The 18560-nt window shown below is 30.5% G+C and overlaps 1 protein-coding gene across 1 annotated transcript; it reads left to right on the top strand.

Moving 5' to 3' along the window:
- LOC107440132 (uncharacterized) lies at positions 1 to 18070 on the top strand. Its single transcript, XM_016052965.3, has 2 exons — positions 1 to 461; positions 15221 to 18070. Exons 1-2 carry the CDS (start codon positions 405 to 407, stop codon positions 17531 to 17533), a joined length of 2370 nt encoding a protein of 789 aa, XP_015908451.1. The 5' UTR covers positions 1 to 404; the 3' UTR covers positions 17534 to 18070.
- Positions 18071 to 18560: the final 490 nt, after the last annotated feature.

Below are 18560 nucleotides of genomic sequence, written 5' to 3'. Positions count from 1 at the left end.
CATGAATGCATGGATGGGCATATATGCCTTGCTAAAAAAGCAAGAATCGTTTGCAATATCCTTGGTGAACAGTTTTGTAAAGAATTAGAAAGAAGAAGTTGGTCTGTGTGATAAGTTCGTTGAATCTAATGGTCAAAATATGCTTACTCTAACTTCAGGCAGAGTTATTTGCTTTGTTTAAAATTTTTGTAAATTAGCTTTAATTATTTGAAAGTATGAAACAGTTTAGTTCCTCTTTTCATCTCGCTTATTGGATTTAACTGGAAATTTCATAGTGAAACTTTAAAAAGTTTATCTGTATATATAGAAGTTATCTATAAAGTGTTCAAATGTTTTGGTATCAAATCTGCGAGTTATAAGTTTCTTGTTTCACAAACGGTTCAATTGACTTCGAGTGAAGGAAAATGGCTCATTGTTATCTAGCATGGATGGCAACATGTCTAATTGTTCTTTGGACAAATGTAAGTAACAAATTAATTTTTTCATGAGTTAACTGATTTATGTGCTTATTGGTTTGGGAATTTTATGTTTGATATATTATAGCAGTAGCGCGCAGAGGTGCATGGATGTTAGCGGTTAATTCCTCGACTTGATGACTCAAGTAATTAAGTGGTAACCTATTGTTTATACTAATTTTTTTTATGTAAATTAAGGAAAGTATAAAATAGCAAAGAAAATTTTTCCCATCAAAATTTCTTAGATTTTATTTTATTTTTCAATGAATGGAACATAAAAATGTTTTATATTATATTGCGGTATTTTCACTTTGTGTTCTAATTCCCTAAAACTCCATTGTTAAATTTATTTGAAAATCATGTTATCATGAAATATTTTCCATGAGTCCAACATTTTTCTGCTAAGAAGTTTTTATTTACAATGAAAATAGTTGTAATGCGGTTAGAGTTTTAGTGTCGCTTTGAGTTCTAATGCTTGGGTCTGTAAACCCTGTGGTCTTCCTTTCCGCACACCACATCGCTGCCCGCATTGATCACAAAATTTTTTAGTAATCGAATGATAACTAAAAAGTTTTTTTGGTGACGGAATGATATCGATTGCTTCTCCCTCTTACTCTTTACATAAGGAGGATTTACACGAGGAGGCAAAATGCATGCTCCGCTTCTTATGGGAGTTGCTGTGTTTTTCTATCGAAGTAAACTTAGGATTTTGTTTTATGCTTCAATGATAACAATTCAATAAAAAGCTTAAACATCATATTTAACAGTAAGTTGGCAGATATAACAATTTTGTGTGTATAATATCAAAAAATTGAGTGTTTAGTTTCTGAATTATATAGAATTAAGTATTATAGAAATAAGTATTATAGAAATGAAATATTATGTTCTTTCGTTAACCGAAATAAATTGTTCAAAATTGTTCTAAAAATTAAAAATATAATATTTTTTGAGAATTATTATTATTTTAAAAATTTTTTGTCTTCTGTTGTACTACAAATTATTTGATTAAAAACTTATTTTCTTACAAGCTGCTTCGCACTTTAATTGATTAGACGAGTTTTCGATACAACCATTTACAAATATTTTTTAATGCACTAACTCTCTTACTCAACCATTCATATATTGGCTAATAAATTGACTCGCTTCCTGTCTTGTTCTCTCATTCCATTCAATCGTTTGTTCATTAGCTATATCAATTTTATTTTGTACTTTATAACTGGTGGTAAACAGCTGAATTAATTCTGAATCTACAAGTATAATGCTTAAATCCGTAGCCTTGTAATTTGAATCTAGCCCAGAAGACAAAGGAACTTTTGGATCAAGCATAGGGACAAAATAGCCTTTGTGGGGGACTTTTTGACAGAATTTACCCGCATTTATGTTAAACGAAGAGGAAAACCATGAAAACATGCCACGGTTAACCCGAAGGTAAGGCGATTCTAAGCAATGATCCGTCTATCACTAAGAAAACTTTACGTCAGCACTGGTGTGAGGCGAGGTATGCCGAGAGCAGACTTCATATCAAACAGCCACTGCTAGGATTCGAACCTACTTCACCACATTGGGAGGCGAACGCTTTATCCCTTGAGTCGCACCACGGCTGGCTGTATCAATTATCAATATGCTTGAGTTTATCATTTGGAAAACTAAAAAAAGTTTTTTAGAAAAAACGGTCGGTATAGTCATGGATGTTATTTATTGAGGACACACGTTATTTATTGAGGAAAAATATTAAAATTCGATTGTTAAAGTCGATATATTCTGTTATCTACGAAATGTTTTTAAAACTATAAAAGCATTCAAACATATATCTATTTGTAGAAATTACACTTTTAAATGTTTAAAAATTTATATATGAAGAATATTTACGATAATAAAATATAAGCATATAAGTGACCTAGTTCAAGAACAAACTTCATTTTAGATGTTAATTACGTATGAGCAGAAAAAAAGAAAGAAAGAAAGAAAAAAAGGGGGGGGGGAATGATACAAGTGCTACAAAAAAAAAATTTTCTCTTTTCTTTTCTTAAAAAATTTTGCCAATCACCATACCTCAAATTACAGATAGATTTATTATATTCTTTATTCATTTATTTACAAATTCATTCTCAAAACTACAAACCACTCAATTTTTTCCCCTTTATTCACTTGCTATATAAAAAATCATTCAAGTAAATGTTTCCAGTGAATTCGATATTCATAAAAGAATATTAAATGATGATATTTGAGAAAGTCATCGGAAAGGGCAACAAACAATAATAAATAAATAAAACTGAAACTATTTTAGCTTCATTAATTGAAGAATTTAGTGAATGAAACAGGTAAGTGATATTTTTAGTGAGGCTGCAATCAAATTACGAAAAAAAAATGGTATTTGAACTATTTTATTGCCAATTTATTAGAAAGCGGGACTGATAATTCCTTACCTTATTTTACTTACCACTGCCTAATTTGAAAAAAAAAAAAATAATACAACCATACTAAAAACTAATGTAGATTAGTTTATGAGGATTAAAGTGAAGTAAAAAAAAAGTTCTGTTACATTAATCATACCCACATTGATGCAACTGATTTATGTTATTTTCTCTGATTCATTAATTACCCTAAAATATCACTTACCTGGTTCTACTGGTTTACCTGCGCTTCAATTGTATCGGTATATGTTTTCAGTTTCGAACATGATTTCTTTTTGTTTTCAGTACTAATTTATTGATTATTTTCTTTTCTTTCTTTTTTTTTTATTCACTGAAGCTCTGATAAAATGTAAAAATAACACTTAATATCATTTAACTATAATACAGCAACGAAAATTCTCAGTACCACTAATAATTAAAAGGTTAATATTATTTAATTATTGCAAAATAATTACGAAATAAATTAAGTGAGTTACTTTATTTATCGAACTCACAATCTTAATGAATTGTAAAGACAGAGAACAAACTTGTCGAATAAAAAGGAAATTTTAGATCAGAAAGCATTTTTTTAAATAACTTATTCTTGGCAGAACAAGGTTTTATTCTTTTATTATTAGTAGATACTTTAATTACGAATTTAATAAGTTTTAAAATTACATTTATTTAATTAAATATGTGAAAAGTTGCATGGTATAATTGCTATATAAGAATTAATGGGTATAATTGAATTATTTTTATTGATAGTTAAGCAAAATATTTTACATATTACAATGAGCACATTAAAATATAAAAAGGACTAATAATGTATTTAAACATAATAATAAATGTAAATAGGCATAAATAAACTAATAAAAAAACAAGATTCGCTTTTAAAAAGGGGGATTCGAACCTACTTCANTAAAAAATGATGTCTCCTTCATCAGTTTATATATATATAGATAGATATATTCTACCTAAGTCTATGAGTTTAAAAAAAATCCTGTGATTTTAATTAATGATTTTTTTTTAAGTCAAATGTTTTTAAATCCTGACAACAATGCTTTTAATTTGCCTCAAAATTATCCGAGGCAGTTATTGCAGTCTGTACACGTTTACAAATAGACAATAATTGAAATTTTTAATATAATTAATTTTTATGTCATCCAAGTGGAATTCGTGTTCGCATTTTTCGCTACAAGATAATTTTTTCTACTGGGAAAGAGGTTGAACTAGGAGTGTAGTTTATAAAGATTTAAAGAAAATTCCGCAACGTCGCAAGAAAGAGAAGGTAGAAAAGAAAAAATTAAAAAAACTTGTAACATGATTATTAACCAGTTTTGAATTTCTGGCGACCCTAAATTTTAGCGGCCCTGGGCGGTCACCAAGCTCACCCACCCCCTTAGAAACGGCCCTGCTTCTATCCATGATACCTTATTCACTAGCACCGTAGTAAAGATTTTTATCATTGCAATTATACATTTAGAACCGCTTTGAACCATAATATAGTTTAAAATTGCTACAATTCTAATAATTGTGATTGCGGAAAGTTCCGAAGTATCGTTCAAATTAATCTGCTTGCATGTTTACACGATAGATTGTTCAAACTAAACACATACATGATTCAATTTAACACTTTATTAAGGTTGCAGTAGCTGTGCACGGTAGTATAGTTCAAGCTAAAAATATTATGATTCAGTGTTAAACTGATTGTTCTGAAAGTACATATTGTAATGTGATTTTTGTATGTTACGGTGAGTTTAAGTTTTATTACTCCTTATGGTATGTATCACTATTTCAAATGCATAAAGCATAAAACAAGGCATAAATAAAAATTAAATACATTTTAGTGTAATTAAATTATCTAATAATATTCGATTACGTAAAAATATTGTAAGTTAATATCATAATTTTTTATATAAAATTTTAGATAAATTCAAAAGTAATAGTGCATTGCTGGGAAATTACGGCATTGTGACCGCTTCTTTACTTAGAATAAATTTCAATTTTATTCGTTTTATTTCTGTTGACATCAATGTGTTTGTTTTTCATTACAAAATTCTATTTATAATAAATAAATACAAAAGTATGTTATCAGTTCCTTCCTATATTGTGGCATTCCCATGCTGTGACATCTACGTCGCTCACAAATCAATTCCTTTTTAACTCTGCTTGTTAAAATATAAAACTTGTTTTCATCACAAATACGACTAAGTTTTAATTTTATCGTTTAAAATAGGCAATGTGTTGCTGCTGTTGACGAAATTGACAAATGTTTTGGAACAGTAAGTTTTAAATTAGTTCTTCAGCAATATGTCCCGCTGTTCCATTAAGGCAGTTTTTATTCCAGGAAAGTTTTTTGGAGGGAAACGAGCTGAGCATTACCGGCATTAATGCCAGGAGATCTGACTCTCCATTCTAACTCCTGATCGTCTTCAGCTTCAAGGTTGATTTTCCACGACTAGATTAGCCTTATGTGGAAGCATGTTGTCACCTATAAATATTAACTGGGGATCAGCTATGCCTCTGAACAATCTTAGGGATCTAAGATCTCAACCTTTACCTTTGAGATATCAAGATGCCCCTCTGTAAGACGCACAAGTCTGTGGGGTGGTCCAACATCATGTCGTGTTTCACATTATAACACATCGACCTCCGTAGTCGCCCTTAGAGTGATAACACCATATCTATAGTTTGTCTAAGCTTAGAACTCATCCCGCCACAAAGTCTGAGGTCGTCTGGTGCCATGGAAACAAAAATGGCTCATTTTAGGGAGGGCAGCTTTACTCTAGGACTAACACAATAGAACGAAGAGATTCCATCTCTCTCGCCGACCCGAGCTAAAACCACTCCAAAACAGTTACCCCGCACCCCTACTTGAAATAGTCATACCTCGTTACCGTGGTCACCGCCACAGGTCTCGACGAATGCCTGGAGGAGTTCTTATTTTAGACAAACTGCATAGTTCTCTTCGTATCGAATACGTCGAAAATAAATTTTTAGCATGAATCGGGGGTCATCAGTAAAAAGTAAAAAATGATGTCTCCTTCATCAGTTCAGGCAAGCTCTTCTGTTATCTGTAGTATCAAGAAGGCTCCCTAGCTTCACTGAGTTGTTGGTCTAAAATCATAGATTTCAATAAAAGACTATATAAAGATGATGTTATTACCCAGTTCATATTTATGAATAACAGATTGCATTCACACAGAGGCGGTCTGGCCAAAAGCATGAAGCCGAAGATATTCAGAGGATATAGTTGTCAGTCATATCTCCAGGTTTGAATTCCATCGGACATGTCTGGGATGCTTTTGGCTGAGCAATTACCAGTTCGCCACCTTTTTCCTAGAAGTCTCCCATAGCATTTTCGCTACATAATTTTTGCACTATGCTGTAATATCTATTAAGTCATGATCTTGATTTCATGACATTATCTCTTTGTTATCATTCCTTTTGTAATACTTTGTTATTTTCTTACAAAATTTTATTTGACTTGGCTTATTGATTCTGAAGCTATGCACAAAAATGCGTGTGTTCCTTTGAACTTTTGAATATGAGTGCATTAGTAATTTTTTAAAACAACCAGCCAATTTATTATTAATTCTAAGTTTTTGTATTTCTTAGATACCAGTGCAGTTAAAGTGAAGTGTATTTTCATACTAATTTCTTTGTAGAATCATGCTTCATATTTCCTCTCCAAAATAAATTGCTAGTTTTTTGTAAGTAAAAAGTATTATAATTTTAAATGTGTGTTTATTTCACAGAAATTATTCAACAGATTCCATTCAAACTATGCATTTCACTGTTAAGGATGACACAAAAAATTTATTACTTACGATTCCAAACATTTTAAAAAAGTAATAAATGATTGTTTAGTTTATTATTCATTGTTAATTTATTTCCGTCAATCTCTCACAGCCGGTCTTCCTCTTCTTCTTGTACCCTCAATTTTAGAGAAAGTCAGTTTTTTGGTTGGATCTAGATCTTCGTGTCGAAAAATATATTCCAGCCATCTGATCCTGTGGGACTTAATAACTATTAAAATGCTAAGTTGTTTATATGTATTATATATTTCATGGTTAAATAAACTACTCCAAACGTTATTTTCTTCAACGACTCAAACTACACACAATTCATTTCATATTATAGAATCAAATTAAGTTTTTCTTCTTTCTAATGTTTAATATTTTAAAATTGTTACTTTTATTGTTAATGATACTTTAATAAATTGAAATAAATAACGTTGATGAAAAATTTGACTTAGAAAGTTTTCTCTATTATTATGTAATGAAATGATGTGCAACGGTGTCAATCGGTTCATATTTTATTTTCATTTTATCCGTCGTGGAACAGCAGATCCAATTTTGGGTTTACGACTACTATTGTTCAACTCCGTAGCCTTGTCATTTTGAGTCAATCCAGAAGACAAGAAACTCCTGGATCAGTAACCCCAGAGGTATCGATTCCCATGAACTCTTGGACATGGGCCCAGTGCCATACCAAAGAGGCTATCCCGGCCTAACCAGATGTCAGCCTTCATTCATACAGACCAACTTTGTATGAAAAAGATTTTTACTATAATTATAGGGCCCAACCTTACTTCGAGAATCGGCACAGCATCATGCGCTTATCTTCAGTTTATTTATATGATCAGTTTGTTCGCTTTTTTCATTCCAGTCCAACTTATAGATCAATACTATAGATAACTTCATAAAAGTTACAACTATTTTATGAAGGTTCGAATAGGCATAATATTTTTCTACGAATATTTTATTCGTAAAAAATGTAAGACTTTTTTTTATAAAAAACATATTTTCAAAACAAAACTTTTTTTAGTCCCAACGCCCAAAGAGCTTTTTTGATAGTTCGTGGACGTTACGGTCACATGTACGCTTGCTGTCTATTGTCATGCCAAATACAAAAGAGGAAGGTCCGATAGGGCGTTGTCTTTCCCATAAGCATATGCCAGTCTACCAGTTTTGTCACGTTATCATATAGTCGTCATGGTCGCTGAAGTTTAGGATTCCGGGTCTTCAGATCAAAAATGTTAACGACATCGTTTTGTAAATCGTAATCTGAAGTGATTAGCATCTCTAATAACATTAATGGCATTAAAAACGGATTCAATGTATGCGGTTTATTAATATGTAATAAAAAAATCTAGGCCAAATTTTTTTTTTTTTTTTTGTTAAAGAAAGTGTGTGCGGGTAAAAAACTTGTCAAAGAAGATGAATTAGAGCTGAGAAAGTGCTTCATAATAGCAAAATTAGAGATTGATTATTTTATTTGTAAAGATGACATGAAAAATAAATTAAGAATTTTAAGGTCATGGGATACGATAAAATGAATTTTAACAGAATAAAAAGTGGTTATTAGATTATTTAAAAGTATAATTTGTTTTATGAATGTATAAATTTGGATTCAAAAATATGTCTACAAAAACTTTTATATTGCATCTTCACGCTATTTGTTTTTCTTTGGTCAAGGGGAATTTACTTTAGTAACTCATAGATCCATACATTTTTTAAAAATTTTTGCTATTGAAGCGTTCTTAGAAACGTGGTCATATATCATATAAATTGGAAATGTGTGACTGAACAAGAATTGAAACGTGAACTTAAAGAACTGAATTAACTTTAAAAAGTTAAATAAATGTATTGTGTGCAAAATAAAAAGTATTCACTCTCAATTAACTTTTCATCGAATAGTTAATCAGAAATCAAAATTTAAAAATACGTCTTTTTCAAATTAAAAAAAAAAAACAACTTTTTTAATCAATTAATTTTGCTTGAATTTTGTATTTTGCAGTTTAAAATGGCATTCTTAAAAATGATGTAAACAATTTTATACCTTACAATTCAAAACTCTTTCAACTAGTAATAAATAAAATAATAAATATTTACTAAAAGTTATATTTTGCATGGAATTATCTTAGTAAAAGCGAATTTTATAATAATGCGTAATAATTTTTCAATTCGATTCAAAAGTTCTCGAGATATGGTGAAATACGCAAAAAGTAAAATCAACATTACGGGTCCAAACTTTAGACAACTCTCCTGACCAGTGGTGTATCTAGCCTAATGTGCGCCCTATGCGTAATGAAAATTTGAGCCCTTTTTTAAATATAAAAGTCGTTGCTACCGAAGCAATATGCTCATTAATTGTCTTTATGAAGCCGTGACAAAATAGTATCCTTTAAAACCTTCGTTTATCTATTAATCGTGTGGGAAAAATTATTAAAAAAACAATAATTATACTAACAATTATAACATATTAAAACGCTGACTAGCAAAAACTATCAAATGCATTTTAAAGCACGTAAGATTTTAGTTAAATATATCTAATACAAAATATTCGTGATTGCTGCTCTTTATATATTTTTAGTACCCTTACATAAGTGGTCAATATTACAATTTAAGTAGGTAATTAGAGTTTCACATTAATTTGTAAGAGAGGAAAGAAAACAGACACTTATTACCTATTTCAGGTGAATCAGTATCGAGGACAATCATAGCATAAGTGGCATTAAAATAATTAAACCTAGTTTATTTGACTGATAAAACTCAAAATGAGGTCTCCCCCCCCCCCCATGTANCCCCCCCCCCATGTAACGCAATTGTGGGTGAGTTCCATCAAAAAGTCCTTCACGAAGGCTTATTTTTCCCAATACTGGATCCCCTTGTCTTCTGAATAGGGTTCAAAATTACAAGGCTACGTAGTTGAAAATTAGTAGACGTAAACCCAATATTGGGTCGACTTTTCCAATGACAGTGAAAAAATTTATTTTAGGGGTCAGAAATCCAAAAACGTCCAAAATAAGGTATTTTTATTCAGAAAGTATGTTTTTGCTTCCGATTTCGTAACTTAAAATATCGTCTGCGCTAGTTAGTTAGCATATTTGAGGTCCCCCCCCCCTAAAAACTTTAAGATTGAGTCCTAGTACGGGAAGATCTAATCATTAAATCAAAAGTTATTCTGATCCGTCCGTTAATTTATTAATTTTTATTTACTTTTCTTTTTTGGCGCACTGTACAGAAATATTTAAATTGATTAAATTTTTACATGATTAAATTAATTTTGATTTCTAAATTTTTTATTTAGTCTGAAGAAAAAGAGATTAATATCTAGTCAAAAACTACATATTATCTCTGATTTTTTTTCTGAAAAAGTTTGGCACGCCTGCAATAAAATAAAATAAAAATTTATACCAATCTTTCACACAACCAACTTTTCGATGAACTAGCTTTCTTTGGCACGACTAAAAATTTTTTAATTGTCTGACTTTTCATCAAATAAAATTGTGTTTTTGGTTTTTTTTTCATTCAAATGCAGTATCAGTAGTTAAAATAAAGTTTATGTTTTTATAAATTTATTATTTTCAATCTTTACTTCAAAAATATGCTAAATATGGAAGAGTGCAGATTTTAAGAATGAATCTAGGCATGGATGTATCTTTCTTAAGTGTACGACCATTTCAGATTTTCCAGACTTGCGCACGATAAATTATGCTCACCGGGCATAATTTATTTTAGTGTTATAGCTATTAGCTGTAAGCAATATCTACCAGCAATGAAAAACGATACGTTTAAATTATAAGACAAATTTTAAAGCTTTCACAATATTTCGGTTGATAACGCAGTTGCTATTTCTTTACCTTTAAAAGCCTCATTATTCGGGTCACAGGGGGCAGTAGGGATTTCTCAAAATCCACCACCCAGGTGATTTTATGTTACCGTCATAGGTTAAATATTCAATTTAATTAAAAAATTGTTTGTCAAAAGAATTGATTATTAAAAACATATTAATTTATAATTTAGTACTTATTATTTTAATTAATCGCTAGTTTAATGCCTGCAAAAACAAATTAGGTCTTGAAGACATATCGCTGGTTCAAAACGAAAACGACCCTTCTGCACTCACTTCTCATGTTATTTCAATGGGAAGTGAATGCAGAAGTGTCCTTTTAGTTTTGAACCAGCGATATTTTTATCAACGAATTTGAGTCTCATTCTTTCAAAATTTTAAGACATTGGCTCTGAGATGTGATTATCACATCATATTTAAATAAAAAAGAGTAACGTTTTAAACTAATTTTCACAAATTACTAAGGATTCAATTAAGAGAACAAATAAATATTTGAAATTTAGTGCGAGTTTATGACGGATTAGGCAATAACCGCATATGATTTATATATGAATCTTAGGTGATATTTTTCAAAAAAATTTTATCTTTAATTCTGGAATGAAAATATCATTTTATAGTTCGATAATTAAAAAATGAAACACTATAAATGAAATTACTTGAGGATCGAATCTGAAGAACGAACAAATATTTGCAGTTTAGTGGGTGTAAACGATAGATAAAACAATATTCGCAATGATAAAACTATTTTTTCATTATTCTACAAATAAAAAATGGTACAGCAACGTTCCAGACTAATTTTCATCAAAATAAAATTACCAATAATTAATTTAAAAGAACTCAAAGATTTGTAGTTGTAGTGCGAGCAAACAATAAGACCATAAAGATTCATAATTTATAAATCAATTTAGTGATTTTGTTTCAAAAATTTAAGCCGTTAACACTATAAGATATGAATATAATTTCCTAGTTCTACAGTTTAAAAAATAAGAAAGTAACATTCCAAACTAATTTTTGCAAGACTGTAAATTAAACTACCATGAATAATGGTTAGAGAACTAATAAATATTTGTGTTGAAAAATACCGCCTCCCATTATTCTTTTATCCATCTTTATTTAAGTAGTAAGTACCATCAATACAATATTACATAAAATGAAATTACATTCGAAACAGCGGTCTATTCTAAGAATACAAGGGAACGGACAGGAAAAAGCTAGTTTTGATTTTGACTGGATTATTTCATGAATACTTCACCTTTCTTCTCGGTCTCATTGCTTCTTTTGTTCTTAGTAAAGAATATCTCTTCAAAGTTTTCTGCATCGTAGATTCCATACTCTAACATAGTGGGTTGTTCTTATAAAAGCACTTTCATAGCTCGATTGCAGCGGAAGTAAGGACAGTGAGATGGGGAAAGAAAGTAAAGAACATAAGGCGTTCTATTTCTATCATTTATATCTCACGTAAACAAATAAGCAGACGATTTTTGTTTTGAACTGTTAATGAAAGTTCTTTTCCTGGATCGGATAATCGATTGCGAACATTATCGATTTCTTTGTAGTTAGGAAGAGTGAATTTCTTTGTTTTTGACCCCGAAACAAAAAAGTTTTTCACCGGAAAATTTGTACAAAAATACCTAAATATGTGTCTCGAGAAAATAAATCTTACAAAACAACTGTTTTAAAATTTTTAAATAGAACATACTTTTCTAGTATTTTACGAAAAAAAAAATTAAAAAATTATTCTGAATGAAAATAACAAAAACAAGCATTCATAACACAAACGGAAAATATTAAAAAACACAGCTTAGCTTTAAATACCAATAAAAAAAATATTATTACATATTTACGAACTTTTCTTAAATTTAATTATAAACTGATTTCCTTCACTTCTTCCCTTGCCCCATTCAACCAACCACAAATGATTTTTGTTCTGTCAATAACTTAAATACAAAATGATAAATGACTCTCTTTCAAGGAAAAATGTAGAAAATTAAGTTTTATTTTACAGTATTGGAGAAAAAATTATTTTAAAAAATATGAAAACGTAATTAAATTTAAACATAGCGTACATAGATTTAAGGGAGCTCTATCTTAGACTTACCTTAAAAAACTTATAACATAAAATATTCGGATATTTATAATCACTAATTTTATTTTAATTTAAGAAAATGAAAATAATAGTGATGAAAAATTAGAATTAAGGTGCTAAATTTAAACTGAAATAATTTTTTTTTAAATATAGAGAATAAGAGAAAATAACTCACTATCTTATAATTATATTAAAAGTTTAGTTAAGGAATATTATTATCTATAAAGGGAATTAAAAATATTTTATAATTAATTTTTATTTTAACTCATAGTGTTATTTTTTCTCGCGAGTGTGCCCTCAAACCTCGTTGCTGGGAGTTATCTACGCCACTGCCTAATGCATATAAACTTAACAAATTCTTCAGCAGGGCATGATTTCATAGCTGTAAAGTTTATTAGTGCTAAAAATGCTGCTAGCAAAATTGGGGTTCATATAAGCATTCTTGAAAGAGGTATCGCAATATATTTTGTGATGAAGAAAATTCATCATCATAATCATTGCTGTATGATTTATTGAAATAAAACTATCACTGAATGATAAATATTAAAATTAGTAATAACATCGTATTTAAAATATCGAGATTTAGAAAAGCAATGTGGAAATTGCCAGGCTAGAAGTAAAACAACTAAGTTTAATAACTGCCGATAAAATGATTAGAAAATGACGATGATTTATGATGGCCTAGTTGCGAATTGAGCGCATCAAAAAGTGATTAATCAAATTTGAATATTACGTGTCGTAATGACAGCTTATTAAAAATATTTTTATTTCAAAAAACCAGGCGAAAGAGGATATCCCCCCCCCCAAAAAAAAAACTGCCCAGAAGAAAGGACATAGATAAATATGGTCGGGAATAGCACTTCAATAAGTGATTACACAAATTCGGAATTTGGATGTCGAAATAATGTATAAAAAATCGGAATTATAAAAAACCATGTTGAAGTGGCCGAAAAGTCGATAAATAACCCCCAAAAAACGAGGTGGATTCGTGAATCGAATCAAGTATGTCAAAAAATCATTACTGAAATTTGAAATTCTCGAATGGTAATAACATTGTATTAGAAATATTGGAATTTGGATGAGTATGTAAGAAAGCTGTAAAGCTAAATTAACCGCGGAGAAAACGATCAGAAACGACTGAAAAAGCGCTAGTCATACGCATCAAAAAGTGATCACTCAAATTCAAACATCGGGTGTCGCCATATTATTGTATTAAAAAAAGTAAAAATTGGAAAAACATGCGGAGATCGCCGAAATAGCGACAGATAACTACCGAATAAATTTATTAGAAAACAATTTAACTATGGAATCGTCGTTTAATGCAGAGCGTTAAAAAGTGAGATTGATTGAATGTAGGGTTTAGTGGCACAAGGTCGCTTAAAAAAAAAAAAAAAAAAAAAAAAGTGAGAAGTCATAATAATGTATTAAAAATATCGGAATTTGTAAAATCGCGTGGGAAAAAAAAGCACCATCAGACGGGGCAACACGCAGGGCCCCCGGGCACAGAAATGTTTTGGGACCTTATAACAGGACATACTGCTTAAAATCGAACTAAAAAACTTCACATACACGAAATAACGCATTTTTAACATATGCAATAATTTGGACAAATTTAAATACATTTTGATTTAAATGTATTTAAATTTATTTTTAGTCGCCACAAAAAAACTGAATTCACATAAAAACTTCATTGCAACCAACGTAGAAAAATAGATTTCGGTTGTTTTTTTAAGTTTCCCTGGTGATAAACTATTCAAATTATTGTTGTTTGTATGATAATCAATCACTATTTGTAGAAAGAAAAACAAATTACGCACTTTATACAATAGAATATATTTATTTAAAAAATATATATAAGGCAATTTTGTTTATTTTTAGTTCTTTTTTAAAAAATACAATTTATAAAAAGTGAGATTCTCAAGGGGCCCCTGAGTGCCTGGTGCCCTCGGGTACTGCCCGGTTGTGCCCATGCGTAACGACGGTACTGCCATCAGACGTTTCTAGCAATTTTTCATACTGCGTTTTTCTGTAACTGGCATTTGATATTTTCTACTAGCAATCGTGCCCTGCTCATCAATAAAATTTTCAATAATTATTAATGCCCTGCAGTATGAAGTCTTCTCCAAACTTTTTCAAATATTTTTACCCACTGCTTCTCCAATTTGATTCGGCTAAATTATAAGTGTTTTTTTTTCCCCTAAGTCGTTTGATATTACCAGCTCCTTGTTATTTTGAATGTTTATTTTTTTCGATCGTAGGAAATAGAGCCCCTGAATTAGATAAATTATCCAATATATAGAGGAGCCTTAGTAGGAAATATTGCGAATTTGGTGACGTACTATGCTAAAACAAGACTGAACTAAATCAGAAACTTAACTGTCAAGTTTTCAATCAAGTATAGGCTTGGCTAAACAAATCTTTCAAACATCAACAAAACATTTTAAAAGTGAATTGTTTGTTAATACTACTTACTGATAAATTATCTATCGTAATAAAATGAATGTCCAATAAAATTTCTAAAATTTAATAGCTGTCAAGTTCCATCAAATTAAAAAATTTATTCTTAGTATTAATTCCTCAAACCGATACTTAAATTTATTCATATTCCTTAATAACAATACTATATTTTTGTTACTTTTTTTTCACAGGGCATATTTGGCGATAGTCAGACATGGAGATCTGGTCCACCAGAGGGCCTACCGGAGCTAACAAAATTAAGTGTAGATTGTGGCAAAGAAGAAATGACCATAAATCTTGAATTCAGTTCACCATACGATGGAAGCATTTACTCGAAATCAAATGGTCAGTCTCACAGGTGTGTACATGTCGCACCACATTCTCGTATAACTGAAGCTACGTTTACTATCGAATATGACAGTTGTGGAACGCGATCTGATCCTCAAGGTAAATATTACGAGAACACGATTATCATTCAATACGATGATATTGTGATAGAGGCTTGGGACGAAGCCAAAAAAATCAGATGTGAATGGCATGATGGATATGAAAAATCAGCATATAAGATGCCAATCACAATTTCAGACCTTGATGTAGTAGAGATGAACTTTCAAGGCGATGATGTTGATTGCTGGCTTGAAGTGCAAGATGGTAAAGGTCCATGGTCGGCAAAAGTTGAAGGTTTAGTTCCATTAGGAAGTCCCCTAACGCTGGTTGTAGCCATACAAGACAGTGAAGGTCAATTTGATATGCGCGTTAAATCATGCATCGCACACGATGGGCAAAAACACCCAATACATTTAACAGATGAAGAGGGATGTGTCTTAAGACCTAAAATGATGTCTCCATTTCAGAAGACTACAGAAACTAAAGGCACGGCTAGTGTCATAGCTTACAGCCACTTTTATGCTTTCAAATTCCCAGAGACTGTGGAAGTTACTATTCAGTGCACCGTTGAAATATGTAGACATGGTTGCCCAGGAAGCTGTCAAGAAGGAAGGGAGTTTCAAATACCAGAGTCAACAGTATTCAAACAACCTACATTAAAAGAAGATGATATTCCAACTTACAAGGATTCACACCCATTTTCGACTGTAGTCACTTCACGTCCAGATGAAATAAATCAAACGTTAAGTCTAAATGTTTCATCGAGTGAGATTTCAAGTGAGAGAGCTAATGCCTCCAAAGAAGAAACAGATCCGTTGAAAAGTAGTTCCAATACAAATTATAACTACTTCATGCATTACCCATATGATTTATTTGAAGATCTTGCAGCTACAGACAGGCAGGATAAGGATGATTATGCAGACAAAACTCATCAAGTAAACAACTACGATTCTTCTAATACAGATGATGTATATTATTCACAATCCACAAATCTATTCAAAGGAAAAGAGCATGGCAAACACTTCCCACCATCAGAAATAATTCAAGATGTAAGAAATATTTCTAGTGAAGAGAATATCAGTGAAATAATAATACAAACAACAACAAGCATGTCATTCATTACTGAGACACAAGATGCAACAAGCATTCCAAATCTTTCCGATTCCCAGGCACTGCAGTTGTCAGATGAAAATAATGCACAATCAAGCACATTGCCGACAGACATAGAAGAACTTAATTTAAGAAGCTTTCTTGACTCTGATCCGATTGAAAAATTAGATAACACTGAATATAATGGTAGCATAGTGTTTAGTGATAAATTAAAAAATGATAGTGAAGTTGAGAGAAAAGAAGAAAAAGATGAATTATACCTTGCAACAACTGTCACAGCAAGTACTTTAGAGTCAGGAAGATCTGAACTCAATGGTGAAATTACAGAAAGCAATGATTACAATGATGCTTTTTCAGATAGTAAGGAAGGTATGCAAGATTATGAATCCAGGAAAAATAAGAAAGTAATGGAGATAACGGTGTCTAATAGACACCCAAATGATTATTTTGAAGATTATAAAATCAGTGGCAGACATCCAGAGGAAAATTATGAATCCTTAAGACACCAAATACATTATCATTCACACATGCCACCAGTTCCAGTACCACCCTTAACATTGTATAATGGTGTACCTCTATATTATTATGGAAAAACTGACACCAAAGGTGATGTGTTATCGAAAGAAAGATATCCTTATCTTAGTATGTATCCTTATCAAAAAGAATACGTCAAATCTAAGCTGAGGCGACCAGGTAGAAGACGAGGTAGGAGGGATATAGGAGAAAATGAACAACTGGGTTTGCAACAAACATTAAGAGTAATTGCACCATCTGACTTAGATTTTAATATTAAAGATAAAGAAAATACCAAGCCACTGTATGTTGGCAAAAATGATGCAAACCTAGATGTTTGTATTGCTCCTTCCAGTTTTGCGGCAGGTTTAGGACTGTTATTACTTGCTAACATCTGCGTCTTGTGTGTAGTAGTATTTCTTGGTTATCATTATTATTTGAACAAAAAATCAACAGTTAAAGCAATTGAACTATTAGATACTGAAATATCATAAGATCACAAACACGTTCACAGTTAAGGAAAAGTTAACTTGCTTTCAAGCAAAACAGCAACCATAAAAATGGGGTTTAACTTATTTCTAGGTTACATATATGTGGGGTTAAATTAATATTTAGCCTTCACTTTACACAAGCACAATTTAATATGAAAAGAAGATAACATAGCTAGAGTGTTTCATTTTTGGAACTCAGTAAATACTGAAATTTATGACAAAGATAAAACACATTATTTTGCTCATTAAAAATCATTATTTTGTAAAAATGTTAATTTATAATAAAGTATTTGTATGCATTTTTATTTTGCTTCTTATAAAGCTTTATAAAAAACATAAACATTAAAAATATGATAGTTATAAAACAGAAGTAGGTATAATATAAATGCTTTTAACCCTTGATGAAGAATTTTTAAACATCTTTTTCATTATTTTGTATTAATTTAGGTCAACATAAGTGAAAACTATATTCAGTATTTTAGTAATTTATTTTTATGAATTACAGTGTGAATGATCAGTGACTACTTCTGCATTAAAGGTAAAATCTTCCAAACACGACTCACAACCAAATAATAATGTTTGAGGATTGCACTTATTTAGATCTAAGAGAAACAGTTATTCACCATTGAAATTTCTTTAATTTACACAATCAATTACTGATAAAATTTTGAATATGAACAACAAAAAAAATATTTTTCAAACTACTTTTTTTCGAATTTTATATTTTAGTACAAACATAATTCCAAAATATATTTTTGCTTGTAATTAGAATATCAAAAAGAAATATATATAAAAGGGACACCAGTGTTCCATCTGCATCCTTTATTTGTAGCTTTCCTGCATAAAAGTGACTTTTTCTACCTATTACAAATTTTAAAAAAATATATATACTGCACACGCACACATATATGTATACAAACAGGGCACAAAGTAACAATTTACTTCGATATATATATATATATATATATTTTTTAAAATTCTTGTCAGAATTGGTTACAAGAAAGCAAACACATAATGCACAATCAAGCAC

Source organism: Parasteatoda tepidariorum, chromosome 1 (genome assembly GCF_043381705.1).
Source record: "Parasteatoda tepidariorum isolate YZ-2023 chromosome 1, CAS_Ptep_4.0, whole genome shotgun sequence".
Lineage (NCBI taxonomy): Eukaryota > Metazoa > Arthropoda > Arachnida > Araneae > Theridiidae > Parasteatoda > Parasteatoda tepidariorum.
The sequence above is the reverse complement of the archived record's forward strand: the minus strand, read 5'-3'. Positions and strand labels throughout refer to the sequence as shown.

Excerpts from the sequence above, each read along its gene's own strand:
- LOC107440132 (XM_016052965.3), top strand. The coding sequence starts at position 405 with ATGGCTCATTGTTATCTAGCATGGATGGCAACATGTCTAATTGTTCTT. Across the intron at positions 462-15,220 it reads TAATTGTTCTTTGGACAAAT|GGCATATTTGGCGATAGTCA; the intron begins GTAAGTAACAAA and ends TTTTTTTCACAG.